At 47.3% G+C, this 17,717-nt stretch overlaps 2 protein-coding genes across 12 annotated transcripts in view; one reads left to right on the top strand and one right to left on the bottom strand.

Moving 5' to 3' along the window:
• The window catches only part of TOP1MT (DNA topoisomerase I mitochondrial), a 50,977-nt gene extending 39,932 nt beyond the window's left edge, over positions 1 to 11,045 (bottom strand). For 2 of the 9 annotated variants that reach the window (XM_072999425.2, XM_072999421.2), the window contains exons 1-4: positions 9,676 to 9,922; positions 5,413 to 5,519; positions 4,432 to 4,528; positions 2,220 to 2,293 (exon numbers count right to left, since the gene is read on the bottom strand). In XM_072999425.2, coding sequence (XP_072855526.2) covers positions 2,220 to 2,293; positions 4,432 to 4,528; positions 5,413 to 5,471 — 230 coding nt within the window. In that variant the 5' untranslated portion in view covers positions 5,472 to 5,519; positions 9,676 to 9,922. The other 7 variants (XM_078392033.1, XM_072999424.2, XM_072999422.2 and 4 more) reach the window with 7 other exon arrangements.
• Positions 11,046 to 11,676: 631 nt separating this feature from the next.
• Positions 11,677 to 17,717, top strand: part of RHPN1 (rhophilin Rho GTPase binding protein 1) — a 51,212-nt gene continuing 45,171 nt past the window's right edge. For 2 of the 3 annotated variants that reach the window (XM_020811838.3, XM_072999431.2), the window contains exon 1: positions 11,686 to 12,515. In XM_020811838.3, coding sequence (XP_020667497.3) covers positions 12,405 to 12,515 — 111 coding nt within the window. In that variant the 5' untranslated portion in view covers positions 11,686 to 12,404. Of the gene's footprint in view, positions 12,516 to 17,717 lie in introns of all 3 variants that reach the window. The other variant, XM_072999430.2, reaches the window with a different exon arrangement.

The raw sequence follows: 17,717 nt of genomic DNA on the forward strand, positions 1-17,717 counted from the left end.
ATCAGCCTTCCTCGTGGTTATGTGTCATCACGTCCCTCCCGATTCCCGGTGACCCTATGGAGGAGTGCCCGCTGAGAGGTTCTGCTCTTAATTGCTTTGCACAGCGCTTGCAAACAAAATGCGGTGGTTTCCTTTACCGCGTCCATCTACTTCATGTCGCGGTATCCACCTACCATTCAGAAAAGGCCCTCAAAGCAAGCAATCAACTCAGCAAGCACAATGTAGAGACATAATAAAGGAAACTTACATTTACAATTCAATTCAAATCAGGCAGTGGCCGTAAATATTAAGTGTATAAGCTCAGCAAGCTATTGCAGTTTGCAATACCCGCCGAAACAGGGAGGTTTTCAAGGATTGGTTGTTGTGGGTTTTTCGGGCTCTTTGGCCATGTTCTGAAGGTTTTTCTTCCTAACGTTTCGTCAGTCTCCGTGACGAAACGTTACGTAACTCTCCTGTCCCTCTTCGGAGGACAGGAGTCAGAACTCTTGTCTGTCCTTTTCAAGAATTTCTTAAAAATTTCCAGGGAAGGAACCGGGTGAATTTCTGCCAGCAAGTCATTCTCTAGTAGATGGGGCAACCACAGAGAAGGCCCTGTTTCTTGCTCCCTCCTTCTGGGCCCCTCTACCTAGCCTGGACCATTCCAGGTCTCTCTTGAAAAGAGGTGTTCTACCATGTACAAAGCTCTCAAACTGTATAGAATTATTCAGTCATAGAATTATTAAGCTGTAGGTAAACTTCTGCTTTTAATTAAGGCCATCAAAGCCACCAACATGAATCTGACCCAACTCCGGGAGGCTATGGAAGACAGGAGGGCCTGGCGTGCTCTGGTCCACGGGGTCACGAAGAGTCGGAAAACGACTTAACAACAGCAACCTTCAGCACTGTTCCCATAAACCTTAACCCACCGGCCATCCTGGGTAGGGATTCTGGGAGCTGAACTCCCAAAGATCAGGAGAACCAAAAATTTTCCACCCACTGGGAAAACAAAAGAAAAAAAAAAAAAAACCCCAGAACCTGAGTACAGTGGTGCCTCGCTTAACGAGCGCACCGTATAGCGATGTTTCCGTATAGCGATCCCTTTTTCGGGATCGCTATACGGAAACATCCCCGATCGTCGCAATGGGGAAAACCCGCATTGCGAAGATCGGGTATTGTGGCGGCCATTTTGGAGCCGCCGAACAGCTGATTGGCTGTTCCAAAATGGCCGCCGGAAGCCCGGAAATGGCTGCCAGCAGCCATTTTCGCGACCTGCCCTCGCTTAGCGAAGACGCGAAAATGGCTGCCGGCACCTGGAATCCTCGCTGAACGGGTAAGTAACAAAGGTATTGGAACGCATTAAACAAAGTTTAATGCGTTCCAATACATTTCCCCTACCCGTTTAGCGACGATTTCGCATAGCGAGGGTTAATCCGGAACGGATTAACCTCGCTATGCGGGGCACCACTGTACAAAACCGGGGGTCTCTGTATAAGAAACACTCCACACAGGACAACCGGGGGGGGGGGGGATCTCCAGAGTTCTGGCAGACACATCATCTATTCTGGGCCCCTGGAGAGTCATATGAGCTCCTGTAACCCCCAACCCACTTTTCTTACAAAAGAGGTTGGGGGGAGGGTTATTAAGAGACAATAGGGGCTGTGGCATCTCCAAACATGGCAGAACTTTGTTCTTGTTTAGTCATTTAGTTGTGTCCGACTTTTCGTGACCCCATGGACCAGAGCACGCCAGGCCCTCCTGTCTTCGTCGGCCTCCCGGAGTTGGGTCAAATTCATGTTGGTCACTTCAATGACCCTGTCCAACCATCTCGTCCTCTGTTTTCCCCTTCTCACGCTTTCCCAACATCAGCGTCTTTTCCAGGGAGTCTTCTCTTCTCCTGAGATGGCCAAAATATTGGAGCCTCAACTTCAGGATCTGTCCTTCCCGTGAGCTCTCCGGGTCGATTTCCTTCAGAATGGATAAGTTTGTTCTCCTTGCAGTCCAGGAGACTCTCAAGTGTCTCCTCCAGCACCACATCCCCCAGAAGCCACAAGGCGACAATGAACCTCCCCAAATTATTATTATTATTTAATTAAAATTCGGAATTATGGGGCATTTGGTCCCAGAAGTGCTTTACTTGAACCCTTCAGGGGCCAACAAACAGCAGTTGGGCTGCAAGTTGCCCTCGAGGAGAACATTTGTGCTGACACCGGTTTTGCAGAGAGACAGATTAGACACAGTACCTAGAGATGGTGTTCTCCTGTAATGGCTTCTCTTCCATCGAAAGCACTTTGTCTGGATTGTTCAAAGCAGGCCACTGAAAAAAAGAAGCGCATCTTTAAACGATAATGAGTGCATTTTAACACCAGTGCTAGGTACGTTTGACTTCTCCTTGCCCATATCGGATATGTAAATCTTTGTTTATTGCTTTATTTCAAGTGAAAATATTTTAAAAACATCAGAGGTTTTTTCCCTTCGCTCTTCTGAGCATGATTTAGATGGGCTGCTATGATTTTTTTTCACATTTTAGTCCTTTTGAAAAAAAAAATTCACAGAAGTCCCCCCCCCCAATAATAACTGGTTATTTTGCACAAAATATGACAATTTTATGCAAAATATAACATTTTTGGCTGATGCTCCTGCAGGTAAAAAGAGCACCCATCATTTTACTCTCATGTAGAAATAGAAAAGAAATCTCACAGCGGTTGATAAGGCTTTTAGCAAGATGCCCCAGTGTCTCAAGACATCATTTTCCGTCCCAGATGAGAAAAGCTGCAAATGTTATACCCTTATATCCTGAACTCACATTCCTCAAATAACTTGCGTTCAAATCTGAAGCTCTCCTCTCCCTACAAAGCCAGTCAGCCCTTATCAAGTTTTGTCTTCAACCACAGTGTGAGTATTTCTGACTGAACACAATTATTCAGTGCTTTTTAGTTTAAAAAATAAGTGGTATTTTTAACTGCATTTGAAAAACTGCTCTCAGAAAGGGAAAAACCTCACAACAACTACCAAGCCCACCTAACAATGCCCGTGGCACAGTCCATCAAAAGCAAATAAAATGAATTATTTCAGTCTGCCTGGAAACCGAACAGATGGGCAGCTTTCCAATTCTAAGCAGAGCTGACTTAAAGAGTCGAGGACATGTGATTAGACTCTTATATTCTTTCACACCACAACAAGCTGCAAATAAACAGCTTTTGTTTGCTGGCTGGTCTTGGGGCAGACGCAACAGACTCCATTTGTATGTTGACGACTCAAAGGGGGTTGAAAAATAATCTCCCCCTATTATTTATCAGTAAATGTATAATAAGGGGACACATTTAATTCAGAAAAATCCAATACAGTGCCACATCCTCCTTCAAAATCATGTTTGCTTGGTGAATCAGTTGAGTTATTCCTTCAGTCCATCAATGAAGACTGTGTAACCCTTCCAATTTTTCTTGAACAAGTCCTGTTTGTTTATTTATTTATTAGATTTTTATCCCACCCTTCTAGACGTATGTCTACTCAGGGCGGCTCACAATAAAATTATTCATAAAAACAATTAAAACAACGATTTACATTGACAACATTAGTATTAATCAAGATGGAAAATATGAAACAAAAGGTTAAGTAGAAAGTAAAAGTCAAGTATTGACAAGTTATACTCCAGGAAGCATCAGAGCTTGCAAAAGTAACTTTCAAGCACTGGGAAGGATGATCAATGGTGAGGAATGACGGGAAATGCAAATCAGCAGCATCTGATACTCCATTTCCTCCATCCCTAAAAAAGACTGGGGGCGGAATCTGTGTCTTTTTGCCTGAATTATTCTGCAAAAGTGCATATCCATGCATGCTACTTAATTAAATTCTTTTTAAATTAAGTATGTGTTCACATCCCACCTAGCTAGACAGACCACAGATGGTCCAGGAGTTAACAAGTTTTAAATTTTAAAACTTTCCTTACATCAAGCAAAGCTACACTCAATTAACTTACCAAGTCAGCTCCATAAAGCTTGCAATCTTGCCAATCACCTGATGGGTTTGACCCCTGTGTGATTGCTTTTCTATACCAATATTTCTCTGCACTAGAAACAGCTTTATGTGAAACATTTCCCGTCCTCCTGATGGCACAGGACAGGTTTGGAATCTAAGAATACTTCAAGAAGGTGATTCTTAAAAAAACCCAACTAATCAGCTATAATGGACTGGAGAACCCCATAAGACAGAAGCAGAAAGCTATCCGTAAGTCCGTGTGGCACTAGACAGCCATCGGTCCGGGAGGGTAGGAGGTCCAGGATGAGATGAGGTCTCCTGCTTTGAGCAGGGGGTTGGACTAGAAGACCTCGCAGGTCCCTTCCAACCCGACGACAATTCTCTGATTTGAAATCTTGAGTGGCCAGTTTGCTTATCAGAAGTAACACACTGTTCATCCTGTCAGGAACAACACTTGACTCCAGCTGTCTTACTGACCTCTCCCTCACATGGACGGTCTTGCTTTCCCTTGGCAGGGCCTTTTTTCCTTGATCTCCTGGACCTTTTGTTTACCTTGGGATGCTGCTTCATATTTCTTGAAAAAAAGATCAAATAAGATGGTTAAGCAGAGTTGGTCTCAAAGACCCCAAGAATACGAACAAACAGACCATCAAACCTTCCACCACCTGTACCCTGATGACGCTGGCTTCCTCGCCGTCAAGTCCCAATTATTTCACACTATACGTTCTGCCCTCTTTTCACCCCCATAAGCAACATCCGGCTTCCCACCTGCCCCACGGTTCAGGTAGTCTTCCTTCTCTCTTTCAGGCCAACTCGCCCACCCACATTCCTCAGTCGAAGAGCATTTCTGTTACCTTTTGGAAACCGATTAAGAACTGAAAGCCATGGCCACTCAGGTATTACATGGGCGAAGTCCTGCCATGCCCCAGTGTGTTCGATTCAGCTTGTCTTAGCATAATTATTTTCCAAGCTATGGCCGGGGGGGAGAGATCCTCAGAATCCTGGCAACTAACTCCCACCCCACTCCTAATTGGGAAGCATTGTCGAGGGCTTTTCCCAAGAGAGATGGCTTACCTACATCTCCCCCCCCCCCCCGAGTTGCATGGCTGTAACCAGGGAGCGGTGAGGTGGTGGGTTAATTGTTGGATTAAACCTGCTTTCCCTGACCTGGCGCTTTCTCAGAAAAGCCGCACTACGAATCTCATCATCCCCCAAATCACATGACCGGTGGTGGTGGAAGATGGGGCTTCGAGTTCAAGGCAACCGACACACAGAGGTGTCTCTGCCAGCTGCTACTCCTCATCCTATAGCGAACCTTCAAACCCAAATGGGATGGAAGGCACCCTTTGTAGTGTCGGTCCACTGAACCGTCCCCTCCACCTCCGCTGTTCCTTCAAATGCACACATTCTGGGGCAGGCACAGTGCACAGTTTGGGCCCCAACACCTGAGAGCCTCACCTGAGGCTAGGCTCTCCCCTTGGCATTTGCACTAGCAGGGGCTCCTCAACGTCCTCCATGGTCAGCACCACCGGCTCCTTCCAACCAGCTGTCTTGCGAACTTACATCTGCAAGAAGATACAATCGCTGTAGAGCGAAAACGTCGTATAGCGAAACTAAAAAACCCATTGAAACACATTAAAACCCGGTTAATGCATTCCAATGGGCTAAAAACTCATCGTCCAGCGAAGATTCTACATACAGTGGCCATTTTCTGTTCTTGTATAGCAAGGAATCCGTCCCTAAGCACAGCAGGGAGCCATTTTGAGCACCCGGTGGCCATTTTGAAAACCCGACGTTCAGCTGTTTTGATCGTCGTAATGCAAAGAATGAGTTCCTGAAGCAGGGAACCGATCTTTGCAAAGTGAAAAAAAAAAAACCATTTAGACCAGTTTTGCGGTCGCAATTGTGATCGCAAAAACTTCGTCGTGAAGCGGATTCGTCGTAATGCGGGGTAATTGTTAAGCGGGGCACAACTGTATTTGTCACTCTCTCTTCCACCTATTTCTTCCTTCTAATAAAAATGCTGCCGTATGATCCACATGATCTGGCTAAATGCAAATAGCTTTCCCTTTCCTGTATTGAGAAACACTTCCCTCCCCAGTTGCTCAACTTCAGAAACCTGATCCTTTCTCTTCCCATTCATCAGAGGTTACTGGCTGGGCCACAAACTCCAGTTGAAAGAGGGTGGAAAGCACTGAGATGCAGACCGCCAGCAACAACAGAAACTTTAAATAAGACCGGACAGTTTTGTGGCTGCGGGTTTAGAAGCCAATGCCATGTAAATCGACACCAATGGATTTCCAGTGTGACGCAGTGGATAGAGTGATAAGACTGGGACTCTGGAGAACAGGGTTCAAATCCCCACTTGGCCATGAACGGTCACTGGAGGGGTGGAACTGGCGAAGCCACTTCTTGAATATCTCACTTAACTTGTAAGCTCTCTACTGAGGTCGCTATACACCGGTTCTGACTTGACAGCCTAGAACACACACAAACACACAAAGGGATTTATATGCATCCATCGCTCTGGTCCAGATCATAATTGCTCCTTGAAAAAGTTATATTTTTCGAGTAAAGCTCCCGCCCTCTCAGAGCCAGTAGAGCCTCTGAGGGATTCTAGAAGCCATAGTCTGAAAAAAAAAGTGCATTTCCCTGTGCTCTGGCTATGACACATAGTATTATTGGTCTCCTTTTCGAGTTCCCTGCTTCAGGCAGATCATCTGTGATCTTGTGTTATCTTATGATATACAACCTGCCGGTAAAGCAGCAAGTTGTAGGGTTGGTCTGTCCACTGGGACGTCACGGAGGCCCATCCTGCAAGTGGGCAGCTTGGCTGAATTAAATCATGGAGTCATGAAGTTGGAAGGAGCCTATGAAGCCATCGGGTCCAACCCCCTGCTCAAGGCAGGAATAAAAATCAAAGGGTATCTGCCAAGTGGTTGTCTATGTTTCTCTTGAAGGCCTCCAGCGTTGGAGCGCTCACCACCTCCTGAAGTTATGGGTTCCACTGTCGTACAGTACTACTCTAACAGTTAGGAAGTTTTTTTCCTGATACAGTATTCAGTCTAAATCTGGCTTCCTGTCACTTGAGCCCATTGTTGCGTGTCCTGCATTTTGGGATTATCAAGAACAGATCTTGCCCCTCCTCTGTATGACAGCTTTGCAAGTTTTTCAAAAAGTCTTATCCTATTTCCCCTTAGTCTTCTTTTCTCAAGGCAAAACATGTTGTTCTTTCAGCCTTTCCTCCTAAGGCTTGGTTTCCAGGCCCCTGATCATCCTTGTCACCCTCCTTTGAGCTTGTTCTAATTTGTCAGCATCCTTCTTGAAGTGCGGTGTCCAGAACTGGACACAATCCTCAAGGTGAGGCCTAACCAGTGCTGAATAGAGGGGAATTAGCACCTTGCAGATTTGGTGACTATACGTCTGTTAATGGAACCCAAAATAGCATTTCTATTTTAGGTTCCATTAACAGAAGGCAGGACTGGATGAATCCCAAGCCGGAACTGAGACTGCAGGAAGAAATATCAAGAACCTCAGATATGCAGATGATACCAATCTGATGGCAGAAAGTTAGGAGGAATTAAAGAACCCCTTTCCATTTTGAAGGAAATCAACCCTGAGTGCTCCCTGGAAGGACAGATCCGGAAGCTGAGGCTCCAATACTTTGGCCATCTCATGGGAAGACAAGACTCCCTGGAAAAGACCTTGATGTTGGGAAAGAGTGAGGGTAAGAGGAGAAGGGGATGTCAGAGGACGAGGTGGCTGGACAAGGTCATCGAAGTGACCAACGTGGATTTGACCCAACTCCACTGGGAGGCAGTGGGAGACAGGAGGGTCTGGTGTGCTCTAGTCTAGTCCATGGGGTCATGAAGAGTTGGACAATTCAAAAGCATCAATCCTTTGGCGATCTGCCTTCTTTATGGTCCAGCTCTCACTTCCATACATTGCTACTGGAAAAACCATAGCTTTGACTTTGTGGATCTACTATTGTTAATATGGCTATCACATTTGGTATTTCCCTTCCCTAAATACAGCCTAGCACAACCGTATTACTGTAGTTTTCTTGCTTTTTTTTAAAGATTTTTTTTGTTTCTTTTGTCTGATAACTGTAGTATATTATAAAACGACGATCCTTTCCACCTCTGCAGTTCCAAGAGGATGGTGATTACTCAAATATACAAGAAATAGTCTTTGACTGATGTTATAGAGATTTTAAGCAAAAATCTAAATATTAGTGTAATAGGTATGCTGTTCTTAATACTGCCATTTTTGCCAGCTCTGATGGTGTCATTTCAGAGATCTGCAACTGGTTAGAATATTTTATCAAACTCTGACTGTTCCCAATGCCCCAATGATTATGATAACAATGATGATTAAACACGGGGGAATACACACAAAAGCAGATTGTAAGGTGGAATGATAACAAATCAGTATGCATTTACATAGTCGGTAAAACTCCAGAAGAAAATAACTTTATCAAAACATAAAACCAGAGGGGTCAAGCCACACACACACACCTCTTATTTTTTTGCTATTCCCAAAATTCTCTCCTCCCAAATCAAGTTCACACTAGCATGGCTACAACGTTTGCAAGATTTCTAGAAGCCTCCAAAGGGCGAACATGGCGCATCCTTCCCTCCCAATTATTTCAATAAGCATTGCATGGAGCTGTAGCAAGATCAAGAACTGGAAAGAAAATATATAGAGCAAAGATATATTTCTCCGAAAAGAGCTATCAAGAATTGAACACGCTCCCACTTACTTGGGCCCACATTTGAGCTGGGTGTAGATAAAGGCTGCAAAGAAGCGAGAAAACGCCTTTCCAAATTGACTCTCCTCTTTCTCCTTCCAAGACACTAATTTAAAGAGCATGCCAACAAGAAACACACACAAAAGCAACAAAAAAAGAGACAGCCTTTGTGGACTAACTAGTCTACAAATGTCTGCTTAAAGACTAATTTGTTCTGTTTTAACATAAGCTTTCGCGGCCCGTGTCCACGTTGTCACATCCCAAAGTCAGAGAATATAGAGGATACGGCCGTAGTTTTAGAAAAGACAGCCGTGTCCGTTTGGGCTAGCATCACCAGGAAAAAACAAACATTTTTTAAAAAAAATAAAGACAACCCAAACATCCCAAAAAATAAAGACAACCCAAACCCAGGCAATCTGCTCTATTTTTATGTGAGCTTTCATGCAGATGGCCACTTCCTCAGACATAGGAGCAGGATGACATCGCCAAAAAAAAAACACAACAGTTTTTTGCAATGCAGCCCCTCTCTGACGTCTGAAGAAGTGGACTTGTCCATGAAAGCTCACATGAAAACATAGTCGCCTTTAATTCTGTTTTATGTTTCTTGACAAAACGCTTGCACCCCCTTCATAGGCTAACAGGGCTACAACTTTGAAAAAGGCGACTTTAAAAATCATGGTTACCTGTGATGGTGATGGGTAGTGGGCGGGGGGGGGGGAGCTTTTGGGAAGACACCTTAAACCCCAAACATCCATGCAGAAGAAGACAGCAAAACATGAAAACCAAGAAGAGTTTAAGGAAATGGGCTCACGAATACAGCCCCCCACAAACAGATAACAAACTTGTCAGGTCTTTACTGATGCTCTTGCATTCAGTTTGCACCTCAAAATGCAAGATGGATCATTTTGCCCACAATCCTTGGCCCATTTACTTACAGAAGAAGCAGACCCATCAAACACAGAAAGACTTACTTCTGACTATAAAGATGCCCAGGGTTACAAACGTTGACCTCCAACGGCCCCCAACCCCTTACTTGCTCTTTTCCCTCTGGCCGTTCTCTCTGCTCCTGCTCCTCCAAAACCTGGCTTACCTCCTCCCTCTTGACTCCTCTTCCAAATGCATTTCACCTGTTTTTAGATCCCATGGGTCCTTTTCCTCAAAAACCGACAACCTGCACACTTACCCGAACTGAGAGACCAGCACAGCTTAGTTTTACTCAAGAGCAATGGCTGCTGGTGCAAATGCTTACTCCCACAGAGACCCTTAGACCAGGACATGCAGAGAGACACTTTTTTTGGGGAAAGATACAGCCAAAGCCTCTTTACCTTTTACACAGAAGTAAGTCCCACTGAGTTCCATAGGATCCCTTCCCATCTTTCCTAGGGAGCCTGGCTGGGTTTTTGTGTGGATCGCCTTAGGTTATTGCATTTTGCAATGCTACGGAAAAGGTAAAACGAAACCAGTAAAGTAGCACCATTACTGATTTTTTTTTTTTTGCCTTCTTTCCCCTCCTGGATTTAATTCCCACCTCACCTGCGGCTCTGCCATAATACATCTGCCAGCCTTTAAAGGTGCCTCCACACAAGTCTTCCCTGATCTCTGCTTCCTTCTGTGTTGTGCTCATCATGAGTGTTTTATTGTGATCCAGCTGAATTTTTTAAATGTTGGAAATATTATAAACTGCAGTGCTTAATGCCTAGAGACACCTATTTTAACAAATGCAATAAAGCAAATTCTTTGCAAGCTTATTAAGGAGACGTTCGTGGAACACACTGCCCAGAATCCCCCAGCCAGAGTGGTGGTGGCTGGTGGATTATGGGAACTGTAGTACACACGTATGATTTGCAAGGTTTTTTTGCTGTAGCCATGGAAGAGCGGCCCTCATCTTCAATGGGAACCCAGACTTTGGAACTCCCCATCTGGGAAAACTCTAGCAGGCATCTTTAACTGTGCAATCTTGCACACCTAAGAAGAAATAAAAAGTTTCCTGATTCTTTCATAAGTTTCCACCGTTTTGAATTTTGCAAGCCATTCTGGCCAGACACTATCCTAAGCCCTGTAATATACATATTAAATATATAATTTGGCTTCCCCCACCCCCCCATTGATGTTTCTCTGTGCCTTTAAATGCCCTGCGACCCACAGGCAGATATTCAACAGGTGCTCTACTCTCCACCCCCCCACACAGGAAAACAAGGTTTCTCCAGGTCATCCTTCCATCTCCGCCCCGATCCCTTTGTCTGCTCGCCCGCCAGCAGGTGCAGCCCAGTTCAGGGAGGCTTACTCGCAAGTAAGCAAGCACCAGAGCACGTGGGAATAGCTGGAACTCTTGCCTGGCAAGGTGGTGGTGGGGGGGGTTGATGGAGGAAGAGGGAAAAAAAAGAGACTCTGGCTCAAAAGGGGGGGGCTTTTGGCTCTCTCTTGTCTCCCTTCCCCTTTAAAAACAAAGACCCTTTAAATTAAATATTAATTAAATACTATTAATTTAAAAAAAACTCTCTGCAGAGGTTGAAGCTTCACCTGTTGGGGAGGCGGGGGAAGAGTTGCCCTGGAGATCATTAAGAAACCCCCCCCAAGGATCTCCCTGCACACACACACACACACACACACACACACAGAGTTTGCAGCCAAGAGCGCCCTTTTCTGCTCCACGTGGAGCCTCCGGGGTGGAGGAGGAGGGGGGAGAGGCGAGCGCTTGGAACGGCTCTCCGCCCCGCATGACGTCACCCGCGTTCTAATTCCCACGGTTGCCCCGAGCGACGGGATGGTTCGGCTCTTCCCGCCTCCCAACCCCCGCCCCCCTCCTCCTCCTCCTCCTTCCCCGCTGGTTTCCCAAAGGGGCGGGGGAAGAGGAAAGTGGGCGGGCACCAGAGGATTCCCCGCCTCCTCCTTTTATTTCTATTGGCCGGACGCGCTGCCCTTCGCGGCCCTGGCGCTTCCCGATTGGCCGGGGCGCCTCCCCTCCTGTTCTCTCCCAGCCTGGACTGCTTGCAAAACCCTGGAAAGTACTTTTATTGTTTTTTTCGGGATGCGGACTGGCTGGGGCTCCCTCTAGCTTTTCCCGGACGGGCATCCCGGAAAAGAGGTTTGGAGGCTAAGGAGATGGAAGCGGGTTTAAAGCGGGGGGGGGGGAGGCGGGCTGCTAGGTCTTAACCCAAACCCAAGCGGCTAGTCCTCATGAGACTCTAAATTTGGGGGAAGGAGGAGGAGAGGCAGACTCCAGTGCAAAGAGGTGGGTGCGAGAGCAGGAGAGAGAAGGCGGGAGGATCCTTTTGAGATCTTTCAGGATTGAGCCCCCCCACCCCCACCCCTGCCTTTGCTGCTCAGAGGGGGGGTCCCCAGTGGGGTCCTCTCAAGATCCCAAACCCAGGAGGGGACAAGGGGTGGGGGTTGCCCAGGACTCCCTGGAGGGCTGCTGAGGAAGTGGCCCTTCCCTCATTCCAGATCTCCTGGCATTCCCAGAGGTGCAGACCCCGAGCTGGAGGGGGGGGGTCCCAAGGGTGTGTGTGTGTGTGTGTGTGCCCCCCACCATCCCCACGAGCTACTCCCAGCAGGGCAGAACCCTCCACCCAGAAGCCAAGCGTGCCTGGCTGCCACAGCCTCTGCCACTGACTTCCCGCAGGGGCCATGGTCATGCCCTAGCTAGCCGCCCTGGCCACCCTGGGCTTGCCCGCCAGATGCCCGGCGGGTGCCAGCGAGGATGATCCCTGAAGAGGAGAGCCCCCCAGGGGGAGAAGCCGATGGAGGAGGCGAGGCTGAGGACGGATCCCCTCTCCTGCGCCAGCCCTCGGAGGGTGGCAGCCTGCGGAAGGTGAGGCCAAGAGCGAGACCCATCTGATGCCAGGGAGGGAGGGAAGCGGGCAGTGCCACCTCCTCAGGAGCCTGGGATATTCCTGCTGGCTTCGTCTTTCTATCTCCAGGCCAGCCCTCTCTGTTTACCTGCGACCTGCTGCTCCGGCTTGGATCTCCTTTTTTTTAACCTATTATGAAAGGAGCCCTTGCTTTATGGGGCTGCATGGGGCTGGCATGTGTTTTTCCCCCCTAGTCGGTGGGTTTTGTGAGCCACTTTGGGTGGCGGTTGGCCGCTCTGGAGAAAAGTCGAGAAGACTTGCAAGAAGGAAAAAAAAACAAGAGGTGGGACTAGGAGCCCCAGAATCCCCCTAGCCTGGGGATTTTGAGATTTGCAGTCCAAGGAAATTAACATTTTTAAAGGGCTGGGCCAGGTGCTCCTGGCATGGCAGATCCAGAGAGATTCGGTTTGCAAAAAGCCACAAACAGTAGCGGGAGTATGTGGCACGGCGTGTTCTTTTCCAAACCCCAGTTAGTCACTCTTTAAAGCAAAAAAAACCCCAGTTCCTCGCTCTTTCTCTCTCTCTGCCGCCTCTGATCTCTTTCCAGTCGGCTTAGGCTCCTGTTTTATGCTTGGGTTCTCCGCCCCACTGCAGGCGGTCTATGACAGCTGTGTCGCTGGGCGCCCTTCCGTGTCTGCTAATCACCCAGCCAAAAAAACCTAGATGTGGATTGTCGGTTTGGTGGCTGCGCTTCCCAAGAGGAGGACTCCTGGTTTTGCCCTGCGGCCTGTAGCTCAGCGGACGGCCGTGAAGGCCCACGGTGGGTGATGCCCCAGGAAAAGGGCCATGGATTGTGTCCCCTTGAAACGGTCTGCTTCACACTCCTCCCAATCCTTCACATTGGAATTCTGTCTTTCGGCCAGGATGGGACACAACTTTTGGAAAGTTGAGGAGGCCACCGGCCCTCAAAAGGAAGTTAGGAAGCATGCCACTTTTCCTAGCCGGTTTGCAGGATGCTCCTTGTTTGTTGGGTACCCTGGCCTGATTTCTTTATTCCCCCGTATGTCTGTGGTCCTGATTTTTATTTTGCATTTTTGGCCTATAACGTCCGGCTCTTCCTGTCTTTAAACTCTTCCTGTTGCGTCTCTGCTTCTTCATCTGTTATGTGTATACCCAGGTGGGAGCTTTCCATGATGAGTATATTTACGAGATGCCCAGAGATGCAGACAGGAAAGGGAACATCTTTCCCTCTAACTTTTCCATATTTTTTCCAGACCTTCGCAGCTCTGGTTGCGAGCAAATGATTGCATTCGCATTTCCTCTTTCCCGTAAAATATGATGTGTATTTTTGCAACAGAAGCATCCTGGGGTCAGACTAAGACTGGGTTCTAATTGTTGTTCTCAAGGTAGAAATTCACTGGATGGGTGTCCATAGTAAAACCACTTGTTGAACATCTGACATATCTCAAAAATTAGGGTTACCATCGGTCAGGAGTGATTTGATGCAAATAAGTCTAAGGGAAGGGGTATGAACAGTTGGTAAACTGTATGCCTTTGATACAGACTTAATTACCATCCTGTTTTATTATTTCCACCTCTTGGTTTATTTTTGACAGTAGTTTTTTTAATGTTCCACATCAGAATAGCATTGGCAAAAGATGTATCATGCCTCAAGAAAAAGATCTCTGTGTGTTCTGAGTTTCTCCCAGCACTAATAATTAGAAAACCGCCTGCAACTTAGGGAAATGTCCTAGGCCGTTAACCTGTTTAGTGACAATTGCTAATGTGTCTCCCAGCTGGTTTATGCCAGACTTTTAAAAAAACTTGTTCTCTGTTGACTCAAACGGGGATGCCCTGGGCGAACCGACTAGGTGTTTTCATATTTCCTCCCCTAGTAAGAGTCAGTAACAGAAAACCCTCAGTCCTGCTTGGACTTGCTAAAGGTGGTTCGGCCACTTTGCTTGTCACCCTTACAGCCTTCCTTTCCTCCAGCAAAGTGAAGATGAGCGTCTGTTGATGTCCTCCTTGCCATTTAACACTCCTAACAACCCTGCGAGGTAGGCTGGGCTGAGAGTATATGACCGACCCAAGGTTAACCTGTGAGATTCACAGCCCCACGTTGTGGCTTGTTGTAGGTTTTTTGGAGTGGGGAGTTGACTGCAGATGCCAGAACCCCACCGGGAGCATCACGGCATGGAAAATGTTTGCAGCTGTGTTCTAAAAACATAATTTTTTTAGACCTAAAATAGGGTTCCAATTTATATCTTGGGGTCAAAAAAGGCTCCTAGATCTGAAAAGGTCAAAGATAACAGATATCATAGGGTTCTTGTTATAGATGTTGGTCCCCTTGAGATTCCGTGTAAATGGCTGTGATTCCCTGTTTGTTTAGTGCTGAAGCTGCTGGGTAGAGACACAGTAGTGTGTGTGTGTAAAAATATTGTGTGTCTCTGTTCTAAAGTAAGCCAGCATTTCAGAGAAGGGATAAATGGAAGGCTGCACCTTGGCTCTCCACCAGATGTGAGGATTGCCATGAGGATAGGGTTGCTATAGGGACCCCCAGCAAGAGGAGTGGGAGGCTGGAGAAAGAGGGGGCTGCAACCCTTATCTCCCTGGCAAGATAATGCTGCTTTTTTTGTCAACAAGGCCTTGGGACATCTGTTTCCTCTCTGTGGTTCCCAACATGGATTTCTGCCCAGCGCACCGTCATGCACTGTTGTTTATCCAAGTGGAAAGAAGCATATGGGGAAAAAAATACAAGAACCTGCATGATTTTTTTTAAAAAAACCTATTCTTTAAAATCAGTTTGGACCCAAGCAGCCTGGTCCTCTCTTGAACAGCTTGCAGAAATGGGTTGCATGCCAGAGTCACAATAGACTGTGGTTTAAAGGCGTCTGTTTTATGTCAGTTAAGAAAGCGGCAGAGATCTATGACTCCTGGACGGAGCGATGGTGGGTCTCGTGATTTCGTGGAATTGGCGTTCCGTGTGGAGACCTTTTCCCGTGCGTTGTTCCTGTTTTTGACTCTTGTCTCAACGAACGAAATGCACTCCCTGTTCTGCAGTAGATCTAGTAACGATAGACGATTCTGGAAGCTGGTCCGGAATCAAATCCCTCATCGTTGTTTAGTCACTAAGTCGTGTCTGACTCTTCATGACCCCATGGACCAGAGCACGCCAGGCCCTCCTGTCTTCCACTGCCTCCCGGAGTTGGGTCAAATTCATGTTGGTCACTTTGATGACCCTGTCCAGCCATCTTGTCCTCTGTCATCCCCTTCTCCTCTTGCCTTCACGCTTTCCCAACATCAGGGTCTTTTCCAGGGAGTCTTCTCTTCTCATGAGATGGCCAAAGTACTGAAGCCTCAGCTTCAGGATCTGTCCTTCCAGTGAGCACTCAGGGTTGATTTCCTTTCAGAACGGATAGGTTTGTTCTCCTTGCAGTCCAGGGGACTCTCAAATCCCCACTTAGCCATCAAAACTCACTGAGGGCATGGAACGGGCAAAACCACTCGCTGAAATACCTTCAGAGCCCTGTGGGGGTTGCTGTAAGTTAGCTCTGACTTGATTGCATGTAAGAACAAAGCCGCGAACGAAGGATGGAAGCGAAGCCCCGTGGATAATTCCGATATTTCCTTCCCTTATTACTTTATCACGGTTTGTGTGCTTGGATCTTCACAGGGTAGAAGAAGTTGAGTTCCTGCCCCAAGGAGGTTACAGTTTAAAACTGGACATAGGGAAAAATCTTATGGAAGTGAAGGCAGCAGTGGAGGGAGAAAGAAAAATAGTATTGCCTGGGTATGGGTTGCACTGCTTGGCCTTGATCCTGCCGTGTGCGATGCACAGAGCATAAGCAGATGCAATGTGTTGTTGTTGTTTGGACTTATATATTGCACCATAGTGCTAAAGTACTTTTAGGCCAGTTTAAAACATAATTATGCAGACTACATGCACATTGCCAATCATCACCACGCCAGCAAGTGGGGTACTTCTTATACCAAACTTAGAAGGATGGAAGATTGACTCCACCTTGAGCAGAGGCTGGACTGCAGTATTGCAATTTAACCACTGCACCGTGGGGCTCGTGTGTTTTGACCCCTTCGTACGGCTTTGCCTCCCACCTCTGGAACTTCACCTTATCATGCAGACGTGGCAGATAGCACACGGTTTGCTTGATAAGCCGCAGAAAAGTCTGTTCGAGGGGTGTCCTCTTTGTGGATGCTGGGGGAGGGGGTTGGCCTCCACCGAAGGATGCTGGCCCTCCAGGACTGCCCCTGGTGTGAATTGTGGTTTGGGGTGTCACAGGACAGCAAAGCGTCACCACAGGCCGGTGGATCACTCTAAGCAAGGAGGCAGCCCTTTTGAGCATCCGTGGGAAACCTAATGCAACAGAGATGTCGCTGAAGAAGCTTGTAAAAGTGCTTTTTTGGGATTGCAGTCCATGGGCAGCCAAGGGATTCAAGGAATTGCAATTTTTTTAAAAAAAAACTTTCCATGTAGAACAATGAAAAGTGGGGAACTAGGATTTATATAAAGTAACTTCCCCTGCCTGCTTGTTTGTTTGCTTGCCTGCCTGCTTGTTTGCTTGCTTGCTTGTTTGTTTGCTTGCCTGCTTGTCTGCCTGCTTGCTTGTTTGCCTGCCTGCCTGCTTGTTTGTTTGTTTGCTTGCCTGCCTGCTTGTTTGCCTGCCTGCCTGCCTGCCTGCTTGTTTGCCTGCCTGCTTGTTTGCTTGCCTGCCTGCTTGTCTGCCTGCTTGCTTGTTTGCCTGCCTGCCTGCCTGTTTGTTTGCCTGCCTGCCTGTCTGCTTGTTTGCCTGTCTGCTTGTTTGCCTGCCTGCCTGTTTGTTTGCCTGCCTGCTTGCCTGCTTGCCTGCTTGCCTGCTTGCTTGCTTGCTTGCCTGCTTGCTTGCTTGCTTGCTTGCTTGCTTGCTTGCTTGCTTGCTTGCTTGCTTGCTTGCTTGGAGCATTGAATTCCACAGGTAGGGTATTATCACTTTTTGCCTTAATGGTCGGCCTGTGCCAATCTCACTTACTCAGGGTTGATCTTCTTTATTTTAAGCCACAAGTTTTACTTCTTTTCTCTTTTGTCTCTGTTCCCTTTGCGAGGCAGTCCCTGAGACCTTCTTCCTACCGGCTTGATCCTGCGGTGCGCCGTGCAAACAATGGAGTGCATTGTGAGATATCTTTGGCATCGCAGGCGGTGGTGGGCTGGTCCCCAGGCGAGCGAGCTT

This window comes from Pogona vitticeps, chromosome 4 (genome assembly GCF_051106095.1).
Source record: "Pogona vitticeps strain Pit_001003342236 chromosome 4, PviZW2.1, whole genome shotgun sequence".
In the NCBI taxonomy this organism is placed as follows: domain Eukaryota; kingdom Metazoa; phylum Chordata; class Lepidosauria; order Squamata; family Agamidae; genus Pogona; species Pogona vitticeps.